A 20,643-nucleotide genomic window follows, 5' to 3' on the forward strand; every position below is an offset into this window, starting at 1 on the left:
AGAAGAAAACCACTGTCCAAAGAATCAACTGATTAAACTTCTAGTATGCTGTCTACAGCTCTTGTCCCTTCTTTTCTACATGTAAGAAGGACTGATTTAAACAAAACAGGGAATAAGGAGCCTCATTTAGGAAAAAGATTGAAAGAACTTGATTTAAGTAAGCAGAACAGAGTACACAAAGGTGCACAATGCTATCTGTAAATGAATTAAGGAAATACACAGGGACATAGAAGAATTAGCAAGCTAAATGACAGGTTGGGCAAGAATAAATAGTATAAAACAGGACATGAATAAATTTGGTTTGAAAAATAGACATTCTTTCTGGCTTTTAACAGTCCTTCAATAGAAGTAGTTATTATAGAGAGGATGGTTTCCTTATAATCCTTTGTTTCTATGAACATCGCTGTTCTATGTATAAACAGCCCACGGGATGCAAAACAAGATGTTTTGCAGATGTGTTACTTACGTAGTTTCAGAGAAGCTTTGAACTCGTGCTATGACAAAAAATATCTGGTATCATACAGTCAACTCGAAATTCTTCACAAAGTAGATGAAATTCAACATTCTTTGACTTAATGTTAGTAAAATCAAACTTATCTATTTATATGGTATACCTCTGTAACCTTATACTAGTAAAATTGTGTTTAATAAATTGAGAAGGGCCTCAATCAAAACTTTAAGTGAAATTAAATCTCAGATTGTCAGAACATTCAGACTTCAAATTGAACATGGAGGCCAGTGGTCTCTCTTGCAAACTGTAAGAATTTGAAGATGTAAAGTTGAGACTTGTCTGTGTGAGTTTTGTCGCAAACTAAAGTTACCATGTATGGTAAAATCAATTGCAATTCTCATCGATATCGTGTTATTTATTATCAGGGTTTGACTTACAACGGATGTGTTTTCTTTTTGTATTAGGAGGATCAAATGAAAATGGAAGCACACACCACACCTCAGATTCTGATGGAACATTTGTTTCTTACAGGTTGGTAATTTTTTATATTTATTTTCTAATTTTAAAAAGTTTGAATATAATAAGCAGCATAATCTAAAGCAAAAGAACTGTTTCATATATTTTAAGAATATTGTACAATCTAAATTGCAACAGTCAGTAGACTAAAGGACATGAAGGATTTAATTAAGGAATGCTCTGAAAAGTTGTTTTCTGGATTATTATTTTTTTGAGAAAACTGTTCAGGATGCTTAACTAACAAAAGTACAGGATGTTTGTAAGCCAAAATATTTTTAAGGTTGGTTTTTGTTTTTTTTTTTCTCCAAAGTATGCAATAAAGTAGAAATTCTCACGTAAACTCATAGCAGCTAAGCTAAATGTTGTTGAAATATTTAACTCACAAGGATCACCTTTCTGATCTTCTCCTAAGTAACTGGATCTATGGACCACATGGAACTCTTATTTGCTCATTATTTCAGGTCAAAAACCAAAGCCAGGATTTGTTAAATTTGAGGTTTTTTACCAGGAAAATAATATTTCATTTCTGTTGGTAGTAAACACCAGTTAAAGAAACATGACGCTGAGCAACTTTTTGCATCACTGTCACTGAGCTTGAGTCTTGCTTGGGTACATACCAGAGGGTGTCTTGTACTTTAAAGTACAGAAAGGTAATTGGCAGATGTGTAGTTTCATCTTTCAGCCAGCAAAATACTGCCTCTGCTACAAATGCTAAATCTTTGTCCTTTTGACTGGTAAATTAATAGTAAGATTTGTGCTAACCAGAATGACTGCATCTGATTTTGATGCTTAAGTATGGTAAAATAAAACAAGCTGACCACATGATTGTTTTGGATTCATCAACTATGATGGATGACGTCTTTTTCATTTTTCATTTGTAGTCTACTGGAGTCTGTACTTCAAAGAGGTGCAGGCAGGCAGGAGGAACCTGCCTGTTTGCCTTGTCCTGGTTGCAGCCGGCTGGGTGGGGAATATCGCACTGTCTTGCAGGCAGTGAGCTGTGCTGGGCATGAGGAGCCTTCAGGTGCAGGGTGGCAGGGGGGAACACCACGCCTGGAGAACCTGTTGCAGGCTGGAGACTGAGAGGTTGCTGAGGAGAGCAGGGAGCAAACAGCCTGGGCTTGAGGATGTTGAAAAGAACGACTTTTCGTAAGGACCTAGAGGGAACAGCAAAGAGTTTGTTGTGATTCAAACACCCAGAGGTGTTTGAAGCACTCAGCTTCTGGACTGAGAGCAAGGTTGGAAAAAAGGGTGTGCCTGCAGGGACACAGTGGGACAGGGGTGGTTTGATTTACAAATCCTTCCAATCTTCTGTAGTAAGTCTGCTCTAATGAAACCTACTTTATGATGACATAAAACCCTTCGAGGGTGGTCAGCGTGTTCACTTTGAGAAAAATATGTTAGCAGATCCTTTTCAGGGTTCTGCCTGACTCGGTTTCTTGTCATATTTGTGTTCTCTAATGCATGCAATATACTATCTGAGTTAGTTAAAGAAGAGCTCAAAAATATCACCCAGAATAATCTTCATGTTTTTTAGGTGAAAAGCGTGTGTAGATACAAAGACCATGAAGCAATCTCTGAAAAACAGGCAGGATAGAATTTAGCCAGATCAGCAAAAGGAAGGAGTTGAGAGCTCTCTCTGCCATTAATTCCAGGACACATATACCTGAAAGTCGTTAACTCAAGAGCCCCAGCTCTTGTACCTGCCAAGATAAAACTTGAAGAATCAGCCAGGTACAGTTAGGCTCTGGTTCCACGAGAGTGTAAGCTGGGGTCCAACCCTTTCTTCCTGCCCCTTCTCCGCTCACCCAGTGGCACGCATCTCTCAGTGAGCCAGTCCAGGGTGCTAAACTAGCCCAGCTTAAACTGTAATGAATCCTCAGCCATCTTGAATGCTCCACAAATAAGAGGAGGTTAAAGCTGACCTTTGTATCTCCATATTCCTTAGTCCGAAGTGCATATAATAAATACGGTGTTGGCTACGACTTCCACTGAACAATAATCATATTCTGTCACAGAGGATTACAGCCCAACTTACAAAACTGAAGTTAATTAGTCTTTTTAAAGTGGTCCCATATACTACTGCCAGAATATTATTGTTATAATTGGACGCAAGATGATAAAGCAAGATAGTACCCTGTGTGTATATATATGTCTGTGTATGTATACAAATATGTAAATAAAAGAAACCTGACTTTTAATAGTTGGCAAGCTAGCACTGTTATTAAGTAGTATTACAATGTTTAAGGTGTGAAATGAATATTTTCTGCTCAGTGGCAAGTAACTCCCATCATATAATGAGACTGGCTGTAAATTTGCTAGTTGGGTTGAATATTGTGTTGATAGTTATAGTTCTGTGCTGCATGTTAAGTAAAAATGAGCAGCTAATACCTCATGAAAGACAAAAAGTGAATCTTAAACTTCCTTGAAAGGTAACGATGGTAAATGGTTGTTATTTCATTAAGGACTCATTAGAGATTTGGACTTATTTTAGGATACTGTCAATGAATATTGTTTCAGTAAGTTAGTAATTTGATAAAACTGATGATAGTCTTGTTTACCCAATGTGTTTCAGTCTATTGTATTTAAAAGACTGGCTAGTGAATTTTTGCCCTAAAAGAGGCAAAGGCATCTTTGGATCATGGTAGATGTCATGCTTGCAGAAGGCTAATACATGCAAAATTCTTCTGGAAATTTTTACTGAGACAAAGGCTGCTTTATGTTTTATCAGTAGCAGTTTCTTTACAGTTTATTTAGGAGAAGAGGCAACTCCAAATGTTTAAAAATATTTGAATGTGAATGTGTTTTGCTATTAAAGTGGTCTTAAGAGTGTATTGTTTTTACCACAATTAAAAAATCGGGCGGGGCGGGGACACACACACACACACGTGTTACTTGATTCCAACACTTTTTATTTAAAAGGACAATTTTACAGTATCCAGTACAAGACTCCGAGTGTGTGTGTATGTATTAATAAAGGATGTCAGATCATTATCCTTTGATATATTTATAATGCTCCAGAACTATTTGTATGGTTTTTTTTTTAATATGATGGTGTTACCTTAGAGTTCGTGGCTCTTGCTTGTGTTGATCACGGCACAGATTTAATGCTGCTTATGTTCACATAGTGAGCATTTCCCTTTAGGTCATAAAGTTTGTAAGTAATGTAAGTGAAAAGCACATGTGACTGGCACATATTTCTAAATATTCTGTGAGTTTGTGAATGCGTCCTGTCAGGTCACAGAGAATTTTCTAGTTGATCTTCAGGCTCTGATGGAAGTACTCTTTGTGTAATTGAGAAGAAGCTTTACTAATAAGAAATTATGAAAATTATTTGGTAGAACCATGTCACCAAAATTTGAAGTTCGCTACTGGAAAAATTTGAACAAGGATTTAGACATATAGTAACTCTCATCTTTAAAACATAAGAAACTTGAGGAAAATATTTGAGCTCCGCTCTCCTTTAATATTTTACTGCTGTGGTTAAAGCTTTTTCTGGATGTGCAAATTGGCCGGACTTCACCAAAAGGAAAAGAAAAATAGGTGTGGGTCTCTAGTTTCAGTATCTGCAATGCAGTGCCACTGGAAAGTAGAAATACTGTCTTTCTCCTGCCTTCCCAAGGGCAGCTGACCTTCTCCTCGCCAAAGAGGTGAACCCCTTGCCAGCACATATGACTACAGACTATTACATTAATCTGTTTAGCCTCAGTACCAGCTGCTTGCATGTTTTTAATTATCTTATTAGATGGTATAACAGTGACCTATGAAATAAAATGAAGGTGAGTATTTTTTAACTTTATTTTACAGGCTATTTTTCTAAATATATTTTAATGACCTAATTATGACTTTTAGGGAGAGCCATTGATGCAGACATTCAATTTGGCTGATAGAATCTAACATCTCAAGGACACTTATTTTCTTCCAAGGTGGATTCATACATTAATACTGCTTCTAATAAATATATAGCCTAAAAAAAGCTCACTTTTCATACCTGTGTTGTTAACTTACTTTAGGATTCAGAGTCCCATGACTACTATGCTGGATAATTTCTTAATACATCTCTGCACTTGTATGTAAGTTTAATTTCTACCCCATGTATCAAGATACAGTTCTTTCCTGTGTGGCTTAAACTCCATGACAAGTGATGATTGCTCAAAGTTGTGGGTTAGACAATGCATATTCCTCTTTCTGCTGATATTTCAAACAGGCAGAAGATCTAGTATAAGACAGACTTTTGTATTCCGTTCTCTTCCCCTGACTTCTTACAGATTCTGCTTACCAGATGTTCTCTTTCTTACTGCAAAAAGGCAATGTGGTCCTGCCGGCTGAGGCATGTTTCTTGTGTGCCAGCCAACAACCCCAGGACTGGTACTGAGCATACAGAAGAAAGACGGCAAGGGGTGCAAGCTGTTCCTCCCTGTTCCTACCCCCTTCCAAAAGTGGATAGTGAAACTAGTTTAATTCCTGTTTGACCTATGGCTTTTCTTGGCAGCTGAGCCAGAAATGGCTACATAGCCTCTGTCCTTATATGTTAAACGTAGTGCGAAGATGTAAGCAACTTACATACCTCCACCTTGTGGAAAACTCTTGTTTTAGTCTGTTAGGAAGCAGCCCGTTCCCATCACACAAGCCTATTTAATCTCGTTCATACACAGGTGGTGTTTCTTTATTGTTTTACTTTTAAGCCACCCCTGTGCAATTATAACCTATTTTTCCTAACTTTGTCCACTGTGTGTCCACACATAATCAAGAGCTGTAAAGAACAAGCTTGTTTCTGTTGGGGTTTCCAAATATTTGGAGATACAAAAATTTGGGAATAGAAGGTGAAGCACTGAAGTGGCACTGCACCTCTGCTCTGTAAGGAGAATTCTCAGCTCTTGCATCCTTCCTTCTCTTTCCACAAGGAAGCAGTAAAGCTGGCATCCATGTTTGTTTTGTCTTACCCAGAACCATTTGCTAGACACCGTCCTGGATGATGCCATTTATGTGCAAAGAGGCCTTTTCAGTACAAGTTCATTTTGTCTGAGAGCCTGTAAACTCTCTCCTTGAATTTTGTGATTCTTCTGAAAGTTACGTGCTTATAATCTTTCTCTGGATGTGGTAGTCTGTGCCAGGACTCTCATTTTGTCCCTGTTTGTGAAGAAGTTAGCAATTCCATCTTGCAAATCTCATATTTTCAGCAAGAGAAAGTGACTCTTCTCACTGATCACAGGTTTCCTCCAACAGTTTTTTTCTCCAAATCACTGTCATACCTACTGAGAGCTTAGAATATTTCTGATTTCTGAATTCTTTCAAAATTACTTTCCTTTCTTTTCCTGTTTAAGGACCCTAATATAATTTCCGTCTCCGTCTTGTCAAACTTCTTTTACTGACTTCTTCCTTTCACAGCTGATCCCCTCTGCACTCCTTGCCTGGTGACCTAAGGAATTTGCGAAGGACATCATAAGACAAGGAAGAACAAGTTGTGATTGAGGAACTGAAACCCTATATGCAGTATACATTTCAACAGATATAAATTGTGGATTTTTTTGAATTTTTCATGTGAAAATGATGTTACTTTCTAAAGTGGAAACAGTAATATAGGCTTGCTTTCTGTTTGTGTGCGGTGTAATCCCTTAGAAAATAGGAAAAAGTAAATTTAACAAATTTACTTAAAGCTTGAGATGCTCTGAACAGAGTATCAGAAAGGAAGGATTGAGTACTAGCCTATTTTATTGGCAGAATGCTTCTTGACAGATTGGCAGCAAAAAGGAAAGAGTTAGTTCATGAAGAGAGGCCATGGAAGAGAGAATGGTAGTTTACAAAGTGAAAATTTTGGTTTACGCTTGATTTATTCTGTTGTACATGAAAATTAGCATGTATACATCTGACACGATATTCAGCTGATGTCATATTTTTCCTTACTAATGTTTTAAGTGTTTTTCATTATGGATTTCCTTTACTTTTCTACTCTCACTAATCTTTGAACGATCATGGCAGTTGAGAGAGGAGACTGAGGACTGGAGGGAAGCAAAAGTTCCTGTCTTCAAGAAAGTTAAGAAGGAGGACCCAGGGAACTACAGGCCAGTCAGCCTCACCTTGATCCCTGGGAAGGTTATGAAGAGCTAATCCTGGGAACTGCTTCCAGGCACATGAAGAACAAGAACATTCATCAGGAGTAGTCGGCATGGCTTCCAAGGGGAAGTCACGCTTGACCAACTTTTTAACCTTCTAATGAAATGACTGGCCTGGTAGATGAGGGGAGAGCAGTGGATGTTGTCAGCCTGGACTTCAGGAAGGCCTTTGACACTGTCTGCCAAAAGATTCTCACAGACAAGTTGTTGATGTGTGGGCTGGATAAGCAGACAGTGAGGTGGGTTGAAAAATGGCTCAGAGTGTTGTGATCAGTGGCACGAAGTCTAGACAGCTGGTAACTAGTGGTGTACCCCAGGTGTCCATACTAGGTCCAGTTGTGTTTAACATCTTCATTAATGATTTTGATGATGGGACAGAGTGTACCCTCAGCAAGTTTGCAGGTAACACAAAACTGAGAGGTGGCTGATACAGTAGATGGTCTGCCATCCGGAGAGACCTTGACCGGCTGAAGAAATGAGCTGACAGGAACCTCATGAAGTTCAACGAGGACAACTGCAAAGTCCTGCACCTAGGGAGGAAGAACCCCAGGCACCAATATATGCTGCGAGCTGGAAAGCAGTTTGGGAGAGAAGGACTTGGTGGTGCTGGTGAACATCAAGTTGAACCTGAGCCAGCAGTGCACCCTTGCGGCAAAGAAGGCTAATAGTATCCTGGGGTGTATTAGGAAGAGTGTTGCCAGCAGGTCCGGGTAGGTGATCCTTCCCCTCTACTCCACACCTGGAGAACTGTGTCCAGTTCTGAGCTCCCCAGTACAAAAGAGAGATGGAGTTACTGGAGGGAGTCCAGGGAAGGGCCACCAAGATGGTGAAGGGACTGGAGCATCTCTCCTATGAGGAAAGTCTGAGGGCTGGGACTGTTCAGCCTGTAGAAGAGAAGGCTCAGGGTGGATCTTACCAAAGTCTGTAAGTATCTGAACGGAGGATACAAAGGAGACGGAGCCAGGCTCTTTTCAGTGGTGCCCGATGACAAGAGCAGAAGCAATGGGCACAAACTGAAACACAGGAGGCTCTGTCTGAACATCAGGAAACGTTTTTTTACTGTAAGGGTGACTGAGCACTGGCACAGGTCGCCCAGAGAGGTTGTGGCATTGCTCTCCCTGGAGATATTCAAAAGTCTGGACAACTAGCTGTAGGTAGCCCTGCTTGAGCAGGGGGGTTGGACCAGATGACCTGCAGAGGTCCCATTCAACCTCAACCATTCTATGATTCTGTAAACCCTATTATTCAAAATCCTAAAAATGGAATTAGTTTGTTCTGAATCAGAAGGAGGAAACACCTGTGGCAAGAGCAGAAGAAAGAAGGTGAAAAACATGATTTTCTAAGCAAAGATTCAGTGCTAGGCCGAATAGCATGAGCAGCATAGCATTCGAGGTCAGGAATGTCAGGTTAGAAAAAATTTCAGAAGTATTTTGTTCTTTTTTTTTTTTTTAAGTATTTTCCTTCTTTGTAATCACCATTAGTCTTTTAGTAAACTTGACAAAAAAGAAAGGAACCCAACAGAATTGCTCTTCTGATTTTCATTTTGGCCCCCAAACCTTTCACAATTCTTTGTTCTAACACCACATCTGGCAATAATGAAGTTGAAATATTTATTGGAAGTTCTGAAGGTCAGTCAGTCTAAGTAATGCAATGAACTTCATCATTGTCATTAATTTAAAACTCAGAACTCGTATCACCTTTGCAGGAATGTGACCTGACAGGTGAATGGCACCATATTTTTCTTGGTGATGAAGTACACCTTTTAAGATCTTAAACATATTGACATTAGCTTCTAGTCCATGAGATGCACAGTGACATAAAAGCAAGAACATCTGCCACGGAACTGGGAGTGAGTTGTTGGCTGAGTTTAGCAGCAAGAGAACCTGGAGAGAATCAGTTCTTTGCTCTGTACTAGCTCAGTGCCGTCAGTGGGATTTTAAATGGAAGAGTTGTGTACTACACCTTTGTAACAGAACTACTGAAGGTTAAACCAGATATCTTGATTTTCCTACACTCTGTACAAAATACATCTGGTGAGTGATTTCATTTTGGTTTTTAAAAAAAAAAAACCACCATGACCTAGAACTGTATGTAAAATTGAATGCAAGACAGCAGGTTTGAGGAATTACAGTTTTTAATCCAGAAGCTTGAAGACAAAAGCTGTCTCAAGATAATGTATAATTGAAATAAATGTAAAGACCAAAGACTTGCTTTTAGTAAGACTATGTGGTTTTTAATGATGGTAATAAAACCTAGTCAGTTCAAGAGATTGAAGTTGTATCATGAAATCACTTACTCATTTTCTTATGTCATTGCATGCAAAATGGACAGATTTACAAAGTTAAAATGGAATTAACAATTTAACTAGAATTTTGCATTTGTCACCCTGCACGTCATAAAATCATCTGAGTTTTGAAATCAGGTGCATATTTTTAAATATTGTCACAACTACGCCAGTTCTAGACCTGCTTTAGCTCATCAGGTGTGAGTACAGAAACGTTTTGGGGCATATTCCTGCAAAAAGTATCTCCCGTCTCCCTGTTACACCCATTTTTTAGTTTGATGATTTCTAGAGCTGTAGCTTTTAACTTCTGTTATGTACTACAGGAAGCTCTGACTTTTCTCTTTCTTAAAGAATGCATGTCTGTTCGTATAACAAGGCTGCATGCATGTGAACACACAAAATTATCAGAGCTCTGGTTAGCTGTGGGTATGAATTAGCAGAAGGGAAAAATAGCAAATCTGATGGTGGAAATGCCAGTTAGAGGGAAGCAGCAGATACAGTCTCTTCACAGCCTGCGTCATGACTAAAAAGGTGGAGGGCACTGACTTTGAATGTTTAAAAGTTTATTGGGTGACTCTCCCTCACTGCGTGTTTGCATCTCTCCCTTGGCTATAGAGCAGGATTAGCCACCTTGCTTAAACTAGGTGCCCAGCATTTAGATGACAGGCTCTTGGTGGGACGAGAAGGCCTGCCTTGCCCAGGGAGCTCTAGTCAGGACAACGAGAAAGTTAATGTTCTGCCTGTACGTGGAAAGGATTTCAAAGGTGTTGGGGTATTCAATCTAGAAAGCCTTGACTCTGCAACTGGCAAATCAGTTACAATACAGAAATAAAAATAATTGAACATAATATCTAAATTTTGTTTCACCATTCTGTAAATGTGCACATAAAGTAATGAGTAGAGGAGAATGAGCGGATGAAATTGAGATTTTGAAATGACCGTAACGAGAATTCTTCTACAAAAGCTAAACAATTACAGGGTTGGAAGTTAGGTGTTCTCCCGTGGCCAAACCTGGCTCTTTGGCTGAGAACCACCAAGGTGAAGTGGACAATTTGGAGTATGGAGAAAGGTATCTGGGGGTTCTGCCGCAGATCCAGTGCTGTTACGAGAGGTGCTGGCAAAGCGTCCCGCTGCCAGTGCAGCCTTATTGCAGTTCCCCGGACTGCACTACACACACGCCAGTAGCTTAAAGAGCATAGCTAGCTAATAACCTGAAGTTTTTGCTGGAATGTTTACGTTAAGAAAGTGATTTTACCTTTCTTCACACAAACCTTTTTAACTGTATGTCAGCCAAAAGTGGATGAAACCTGAACTGTTTAGAAAAATCTGGCCTTTGAATGTTGAGCCTCCCAGCAGCGCAGCCATGCATATTCACACTTACATGGCTGTTAACTCTGCCTCGTATCCTGAGGCAGGAGTTTGAGAAACAGAGGAAAATACATATATTTTCCAAGCAGATTGATAAGCCTTCACGTTAAGGCTGTCAAGTGGATTTTCAGGGTAGCAAATAAAACTCCATGTGTTTCAGAACTGGTTTTGTTTTAGAAACTTACTGCTTATTATTTGATACTACCTTTCAATTGTTTTTTTCCCTCTGTTTTTATAGAATTAACTCTGTTTTCATTACATTCCTGGCTGTTGCCTCACTTTTTTCTCAAATGTTCATTTTATGGCATAATAAATAATACAAACTATGCATGTTTCTTGGATTTATGTAGTATGTTTGAAAAGAACTGTTGCCTCTATTTAAATATAGACACTACATTCACTTATTGATGTTCCTATCAATAAAGACCTTACATTGCAAAACATATGACACAATAATTAGAGAATTTGTTTTCTTTCTGACGGCCTGTTCAGTAGCCTGTTGCTTCTTTGAGTGCCTCTGGGGAGCTCATTTTGGGTCTCAACATTTTAAAAAGCACATTCTAAAGATTAACAAAAAATGGTATGAAAAAGTGAAATTGGCTTTTCTGGGAGCATGCACACCATTTTGTTGTAGATGATTTTGCCAATACTAGCAGCAGTGCTCAAGAGTTTTCTTTGGATCTCTGTGAGACTATCCATTTTATCCTTCAATATTGGTCTAGAGGGTACAATAAGCTCGAGATTTAGATTGAAATCTCAAATATGTATGCAAATGTTCACACCTTTCAATAGTATTGCAGCATTCTTTCATGAACTGAGAAATATTCCTTGTTATCTAAATGTTGTTGTAAATATTGAATTGGTCTTGTTTCATCGCGGACACAAAAAAAGGGATTTCAAAACTTAGCATAAAATATTTTAAAAATGCATGAGATAAAATAACTATACCCACTGTCTAATGACCTGATAGATACTGGTTTCTTTGTTACCCGCAGTTTCAACTGAAAGTGAAATAATTACGGACAGTAATATTTACCTGGTAGGTCTGAGCCCCTGCAGTCCCAGAACTGAATATTTGCTCTTTTTCAGTGACAGAGATTCTAGTTTGATGTGGCTATTCACATTTTTACATTTCTATGGGTTTTAGTGTCTTCCACGGAGTTTGATCTTGTCTGAACATCGTAGTACAAAAACGCCTCTTACACTAGCTTTAAACTTTGCAAGGACCTACATTAGTATACATCTGCATCCTGTAAATAAGTAAATGCAGAAGTTAACGAGCGGTGATTACTGTCTGTGCTGTACCACTCTTCCTCAATTGTATTTCTTCCTCTTCTGAATAGAGTATTTATTTTGTGATGAGCTTAGGTGGGCTACAGTTGCATTCTTCTGCATATCTATGCTCAATCCATTGGTTTTGCCAGTATGCTGCAGATCGAAATTTAGCAGCAGAGCCGGAGGCTGGTGTTCTACTACTGGCTATCAGTGGAAGAAAGTCTTTGTTACCTCTCCCCAACACTGCCACAGCTCAGTGTTGCCTCAGTAAAACTCGGGGAACTACTATTTCAATTCCAGAGTTATTTTCCAGGCCTCTTGTTACATTATTGGTGTCACTCATTCTTAAAGAGTTTATAATTGCTTGTTCCTCTATAGCTGTGCCATAGTGGCATTCCAATGTCTTTTACTAAGACCTCAGGAATTTAAATACCTTTTCAAAAATGGTATTTAAGTGCATGTAAAATTTTACTTAGACTTTCTGATGTAAAGTCCTACTCGTTGTGCTCCCTTTCTTACCGTGTGTCGTCAGAGACATTTCTCTTCCAAGTCTTCAGACTTTTATCTCTGAAAATCTAACGTTCATAATTGTCTTAACAAGCATCAGATTGACAAAACACGTCCTGTTGGAAAGAAAGAGAAGAATAAATATGCTTATATATGGTTTGCTAGGCAATCAGTCTCATTCCTTGTAAGCAAGAAAGTGTGTGTATTAGAGCAGACCCCGGTATAAAATTCTTTTGCCGACAGATTCAAACTCTTGTACATAAGACGTAAGTGCATGTTTCAAAAGATGGAAAGGAGCAGATGAGAACTAAGAACAAACCTTGCAGAATGAATCTGCAACCTTCATCCCTTCCACTGATTTGCTTGCTTTTTCACTCGTACATATTGAGCACTTTTCCCACTTCTAAGTAATGCAACTGTCCCTAACTCTCGCCACTGGACGGTTACTGTGTAGATACAGCATGTGAAATTAAGTTTCTTAAAGAAACATTAATTCAATTACTTTTTCCTCGTGCAGCCCTTATATTATGAAAACTTTACAATATGTAGAATAATATATTAGACAGGATATTTAAATAGCAACATGAAATGAAACATGTACAAAATAACCAGAAAACATTGGCATTTCCCCTTATTTTAATTGTACAACCTAAAGGTGGTATTAACACATGATTATGCATTTAATTTTCTAGTTTGATTAAAAACCGTTGCATGTACTTATTCATAGTTTAAGTGGTTCCAATTGGCTCTTGAAGTCTTTCACTTCAGTGAAGCAAATGGGATGTGGTAGACTTGAGTTCCAATCTTCATTGCTCATTTCACTTTGACCGATGAGTTTTCTGCAAGCCCGGGTTAACAAGGCTCATAGATACTAGTTTACAGAGTAGGGCTATATAACTTTTAAAATTATCCTTTTAGAATTGATAGCTTGTTGATATGACACAGTGTTACCATTATTGAAACAGTCTCTAGAATTGTAAGGCTTAATTTATTAGCCTTCATTCAAAATATTTGAGAAATGAATTAGTGAATGCTGTTCAGAAAGGATTTTAGATATCATTCAGCTCTACTAAAACTGAAGCAGATTCCAGCTTCCAAGTCTTTTTTTTCAGTTGCTCATAACTTTTCTTTTTAGTGATCCCAGCAGCCAAGGGGGGATGCAGAGGAGATATGATCTTGCCAAATTTCTTTTGGCTGTTTTAAATGTAATTTTGTTCAAAACGTGTTTGGAATTGCATTACATATTAAAAAAAGAGAAAAAAAGACAAAGCGTAGTATCTGCACTAATACAATTTAAGAAGTGTTGAAATTACTTTCTTACTGTGTAGCAATCACTCCCAGCAGTTGGTGAAAAAAATAACCTGAAGAGTTTCTTTCCTCTCTGTTCTTTCTATTCACAGTTACAGTGGTTGAAACCTTTTGCTAACTCAGCTGACATACCGGCATTTTCAAAGACGTTGTGGGAACGTCATCCACTTGCAGAACAATGTGAATAGCTTCAGAGTCTGACCTGTTGTGTGCGCAGGGGAATGTGTCACTCTTGAAGCATCGCTACCTTAGGGAGGCAGCTTGGCAGTAGTTATAATGGCCAATGATGCTACAAAATTTACAATGGCAAATGAAGAATATTATACATGATAGAAACAGGAGGGTTATTTAGATAGGCATAATATACTGTAGTTACTGAAGTATAAATGACTGTGAAAGAAAGGGCCAGATTTTTCTCAAGCTGTGTCTGCTATTTACCATACGTTGTATTTAAAGGAGACAGAATTGTGGTAAACAATCGTAGGCAGCTCACTGCAGAAGGTGAGGATGTATGGGAGATAGGGAGCCGGTGAAATGGCCAGATAGTCTTTCTGACTTGGAGAATGGGGGATGTGGCAGGAAGGAAGGAAGCTGCCCCACACCGTTGGAGTTACTTGCTGCTATTTTGGTCACTTGGGAATATTGGCAGTTGGCAGAAGCTGAAAGCAGCCCTAACCCCTGCAAGCTAACACTACTTTAGTTGTCTTTGTCCTTATCTGGAGTACCTTCGCTTTTCAAAGTAGTTAATATCTGGAGTACCTTCGCTTTTCAAAGTAGTTAATAATCAAGGCCCGGAAGTAAACACCTGGTTTTTTAGAGAACAATCCTAGGTGAAGGGTGATGCATTCACAAACACAACACTTCGGGTCTCAGCGTGGATTGTAAGTTCACTCCTGGCTCAGAAGAACAGGACCATCGTTTCCTGGCTTGCCAAGTCCGTTCCCCAACTATTCCCAGCAACTGTATCACACAATTCTGTTCTGAAACTGAACAAGTTTTATCTAAAACAAGATTTAAAAAAAGTCACCCTCACAACTCAGGTTAAAAGGCTGAAAACTATCTAACTCTAGCTTGCATATATTTAGGGCAGTTTGCAAGCTCGGAGTTTGTTGGTGTTCAGTATAACCCACTCTGTGACCCTCCTTAGCAAAGGAAATCTGGTGAGATCTTACCCTGGAGTCACAAGAGTAGTTTCCCTCTTTCTGGTTTCATTTGGTCTCCCGGGGAGAAGTAATAGTCTCCCACGTGACAGTGGGAGAGGGAGATGTTCACCTTAAGGACATGCACTGAAAATAAATCTGAAACACATTTCCTTGCACATAACCCAGTTCTTTACACTGAAATTACCCTTCGGATTTTAGAGCGGTTGCAGAAAGTCTTGGGCTACTAAGACCATCAAATGGCTTTTCCTGTTCTTGAGATTCGTTTCAGTAGAAGGTGCAGGAAATATAGATTTAATTCTTTTATTCAAACTCAGTAGATGGTTTGGGACAATTAATTTCCAATTGTTTCCCAGTAGAGCAGATTTACTTGTATATTAATGAGGCACAGGTGTTAGGCCCCTGGTGCCTGCATGCCTGGGAGGCATATTTAGGTTGTTTATCTAGTCAGCCATAGGTACTGCAAGGTACTCAAGCTTGCCTTTAACAGTTTATACAGTGAGGCTTTTTAATTTTTTGATGTTTTTTTAAATTTGCTAGCACCTGTTAAAATTTTAAAACTGATCATGTAGAAAGAAGTAGGAGTGATTTCAATAGTAAATAGCACTAAATGTTAAAGAAAGTCATCTTCTATTATGCTTAACTGCCCAGCTTGACATTAAGGAGAAAAGAAGGTTCATTTAAGCAAATATGTCATGTGAGGAGCTAATACAGTCAACAGTATACTTTTCGGTTGCATATTTTTGGAATAGGTACTTCTTTGTCTACAGCTGAAACATGAATGTGCTTATATTAATATTCATTTTTCTTGTTTATTCACTGAACTGCAGTACCAACATTTTAGAGGAAATGGAATAGCCTCCATAGACATTATGAATTTCAGTAGCTGGCATAATTATAGCGATCTACATATTCATTAAATCCAAAGAAGAAATGTGTCCAAAAAGACAGCCATGCGTTTAGAAATGGTACACAACTAAATATATACATTAAAAAAAGTTCCTTTCCTCTGCTTATCCAAAATTGTGTAGTGTCATATAGTCCTTAAATCAGCTAAGACTTTTTTGTTTTGTTTAAATGTTCATTCCTTTGGCTTTTGCACGCAGTAAAGAATGGGAAGAACTATTTGTAAACAACAATTACTTGGCAACTATACGGCTGAAGGGGATTAATGGGCAGCTGAGAAGCAGCAGGTTCCGTAGTGTTTGCTGGAAGGTAAGAAGAGAAAATATTTATTTACAGTTTGTGGTTGCAATATATCAACACATTACCTGATGCGCTGGAAGATTAGTGATGCAAAGAATCATGAATTTTCCAAGAGACTTCATCCCAATGTTTTCCTACTCGTTTTTATAATTCATAGGACATTTGCTAATCATACTGAGTTGCCTTAAAGCTGAATTGCGGGTGATAGCAAAAGATTCCTAGGAAAGAATCTCTTTGTGCTGGGTGGTGTGTTTAGAGTTGAGTGCCACACAGCCACCTCTCTTCTCCGTCTCTGTGCGGTGAAGTCGTGCACTGGAAACAGAAAGGAAGTTTGTCTCCCAAGTTATGTTTTGTGGAACTTGGGACTCCTTTAAAATCAGTCTGATGCTTCTGCTAGCAGCTTTTCCCAGTGAATTGAGAAAATGAGGACCAGTCCATCTTGTAATGACTGGATAGAGAGGGAAGCCAGGTCTTCCAGTCTTAAAACACAACAGGTCCTCAGAGGGTCTCTTACTGTATTTTTTAAAAGTTGCAGGGGAAGGAAGAGAGAAGGAAAGCAAAGTAGTACTGAGATGCTATATGAAGTCAAAAAGAATTTTGTTGCACTGGCATCAGGTTGTCTGTTCTGCACTAACTTTGATAGTAGAGAACATTCTCCCTCGTAGAGATGCTGTATGTTAACACTGATAATTTAAATTACCTCACTTGGAATTTCTCAAGCTTCACTTTGTCACAAAGACCTATAAAAAGAAATTTAAAATACTCTTTGTATATGAACGAAAGAAATTTGAAAATGGAAGTTTGAAATTTGAAATGCATGTAGCATTTGACAAATTTAAAGTTAATGAAAATACTTTCTTCAGGAGGCCAAATGAATATATGCCACAAGCATTGTTTTACCAGTCTGCTGCTTCTTGAGCCTCTAAATTAGGAGGCCATAGCTCAAAACCCTGAACTAACAAAAGCATCAAGTCCCTTACTGTCCACCAATTAAATCAAGCAGTGGTTTTGCTTTAGAAATAAGACTAGTTTTATTTGCATGTCTCGGTATGGGTTAGGCTCTGTTTCAGACTGTCTGTTTTAAAAATATTATCAATTTTTTTATTAAGTTCTGAAATATTTAAGTATTTTTAATAATTTGGGAATGTTTTTTTGTTTGTAAGTATTTACTGTTTCATAACACTTTATAATGTGTAAATAAAAACATTTAAAGGCAAGAAAATACTCTGGTTTTTTCCTTATTTTATGTGGAATTACATAGTATTTTCCAATACAGGTTTCTTTCTAACCCTTTTTAAACAGAAATGTGAAAGAACCGAGATGTGGGCATTCTCATGGACTTTTTGCAAAATCAACCCTTTTAACTGTCTTGCAGAATTCTAGAACACGTTACTTTTCTATAGACTAAGATTTTCCCTTCCACATTCCTTAGGCAGAGTACATCTCTGAGTGCTTAATTTCTACTCTGCATTCATGTTTGGTTTTAAGCATGTTACATTAGCTCATCAGCGTTACGCAAATAGCTTCGAGTTTTGCGTATTTTCAACTCTTCTTTGTATTTGTTTCTGCCTTGGAAGTCTCAATCAACTTTACTGAAGTTGTGACAGTTTACAAAGCTTGAGTTTGTGGCTTCAGGGTTTTTTAATGCTTTATTTCCTACTGTAGAACTGTTATTGTTTCTAGCTTCTTATTTATTGACTGGAAAGTACTAAAGCCAGGAGTATTTTATAGGTCTTTGCTTTCTCCTCCTTATGTGTAGAGTACTTGCTTCTCCTTTCTGAGACGGTTTATGCTGTCGGGTAGGATTTATATGAAAAGCTATGTTAAATTGATTAAACTTAATGGATTTATTTTGTTTTGTTGATAGTTATTTCTGGAGGTTCTACCCCAAGACAGAAGTCTATGGATTAAGACCACATCAGACTTAAGAACTTCTTACAATAAGATCAAAGAAATTGTAAGTTGGTACGAAATAGGTTCTCTCCTCTCATGCATTGACATAGGTATTAATACTTACAATATAACAGAAGAGGATTTGATTTTTTTCTGTTTTTTACCCAGCACATTACAAACCCTCGGAAAGCAGGACAGCAAGATCTGATAATCAACAACCCACTCTCTCAGGACGAGGGGGTAAGTCGACCCTTGGTTCTATCAACATATGTGCTACTAAAATTCTCATCATCATCATGCTGACACAAGTGAGTTCTTGCTGAAAAAGGAAAAATGGCAGGTGCTAAAATCTCCCTTCTAAATTTCCAAACTGATTTGTGTTAACAGTGGTTCACAGACTTTGCTGAACAACCAGAAATGCTCATTTCCAGGTTAATATTCTGATTTTTCAGGGCTTATCACAAGGAACGCTGTGATGAACAAAAAATCAGTGCTGGACTAAAAGTCCAGTTTCACAGCATATCCTTTCTTTGACTGATATGCTTTTTTATTGCTGTGTGTTTTCATTTTATAAGCAAAATGGCTCTAACTGAAGGAGTGTTTAAACAATCAATATGAAGGGAATGCTGTTAACAGCAAATACTGAAGAAGCCTCCGCTGGAAGACTGTTCAGCCTTGGAAGTTTTTCTCCAGCAAAAATAGAATTGTTGTATGTCTGTGTTCTATACATGCTGAGTTAATGTCTAAAGCACCAGGCTGCAAGATATGCATTTTTTCCCAAGGTTTTTAATTCTTTTTCTTCGTACAGTTAAAAGAAACAGAAGTTTATTTTCTAATCAGAAAGCAGCCAGCTGCAAAATGACAGATCCAGATTTTAAAAAATACTGAAAATGTGGTAAAAGTATTTGGCCTGACTGTCATTAAGTACAGAGCATCCAGCTCTCACTGAAATTAATGGGACCTCCTGGTAGCTTGGTGTTTTCATAACACTTTGATGAGGGTTTACATGTAGATTTGGGAGCTTAATTTTAGGCTTTTTTTTTTTTTTTACGCTGCATTTTATTATACCTGAAAAGCTCTTGGGTATTTTATAGCACATATCTTTAAGCTTCTCCATTAATTATGTTACCATTTCTGAAAATTCTTTTTTATCACATTTTCAAAATAACTTAATACCATGCAAATAATTTGTTTGGCTCATTTAAGAGATTTACACCTGGAAAGACAGTCACAGATATCTTTTGTGGTACTGCTTACGTTTCCGTTTTGTTCACAAAAATGGAAGCCCGTATTTTGTTTGTATTTAGTGTGGTACTCTGCTTCATATTTAACGTAGAAGGAGAGAGAGGTTTGCTTGTGGAAACATGGAGGTATTGATCATAGGCACATGGGTGGCTCCGCAGCCGGTGTGACTCTGCATGCCATCAAACCATTCTTGCATCCAGCTGGGCAGAAAGTTGTGTCAAATGTAAAATTTTTAAAGTGTTTCTGCTGTAGTTTGTGATTATACACGGTAGCACAACCTTCTTTCCGCCTGTGATGTCTTTAGGAGATAGAAGACAACGGTTAACGTGTCAGAGTATGTGGCAGGGGATTAATCTATAAAACAACGCCATGGGCCAGACCAGGTATAGGAATGAAGAGCAAAGTGCCCCCGAGCCTCTGCAGTGACTTAATGTTTTACCCTTTCAGTGTCCTGGGTTTTGCTTCCTTTTCGCAATAAAGATTCTGTTTCCTTCGTCCTTTGCTCTGCTGGACTGGGGTGGGAGCAGGGGCAGGGGAGTTTCAAAATGTGATCTAGCTGCATGAAAAGAGCTGCGAGTTAAAAAGACACTAGTTCTACGTAAGACATTGTCAAGGATATAAATACTTCTAAACTTTGGGGGTTTTTTTCATAGTTTGTAACACAAAGATAGAAGCTAATTAACATTTTCTTTTTTGTTATTTTACTTTCTTTCTGCTAGATAACATTAATTTACTTTCTCTTTTCTTTCTGTGGAGCGTGAGCCACCATGGCAATGAATTGTTTACAGGGGAGCAAGAAATTCTGGAATTATTGTGGCCACTTTCTTTGTACAGTATTTCACTCACTGGTGCTGCTGCTCTCTGAAAACTAACCTGCATGAAAAGACTGCTATAGATTTTGTTCCTTCTGTATTTTGATCAATATGGCCAAGCTACCATCCCTTTACAATAAAGAATAGGCTTTACAATACTTTTTCTGGAGCATACAAACAACATTTGCTGACTTCTTTCAGGTTAGCTTTTGCAAAATATTGGTAAACAAGGCATGGAAACCAAAGAAAGAGAATGGAAATGGTGATAAGCACAGATATAGAAGAAGCTAAACCTACTTCAAACTCTTTTATTTGATTTTTTTTATGTTGACAGTGAACTTTAAATACCCTGGTTTTCCCTATCAGAACTTCTTTAGAATGGCCAATCTTGATCTGCACTGTGTATATGTGCCATTAGAATGATGTTATTTTCATGGTAGGTATTTGATCATCATACATTCCTTATTCGATTTTGCCTCCATTAAGACAAACTAGCTTACTTCCA

General features: G+C 38.2%; 1 protein-coding gene across 2 annotated transcripts in view; it reads left to right on the forward strand.

Moving 5' to 3' along the window:
• Positions 1 to 20,643, forward strand: part of TBC1D5 (TBC1 domain family member 5) — a 324,891-nt gene that overhangs the window by 156,580 nt on the left and 147,668 nt on the right. For both annotated transcript variants that reach the window (XM_075143446.1, XM_075143445.1), the window contains exons 5-8: positions 916 to 982; positions 16,089 to 16,197; positions 18,056 to 18,145; positions 18,250 to 18,321. In XM_075143446.1, the coding sequence (XP_074999547.1) occupies positions 916 to 982; positions 16,089 to 16,197; positions 18,056 to 18,145; positions 18,250 to 18,321 (338 nt within the window). The remainder of the gene's footprint in view (positions 1 to 915; positions 983 to 16,088; positions 16,198 to 18,055; positions 18,146 to 18,249; positions 18,322 to 20,643) is intronic.

Source organism: Calonectris borealis, chromosome 2 (assembly GCF_964195595.1).
Source record: "Calonectris borealis chromosome 2, bCalBor7.hap1.2, whole genome shotgun sequence".
NCBI lineage: Eukaryota > Metazoa > Chordata > Aves > Procellariiformes > Procellariidae > Calonectris > Calonectris borealis.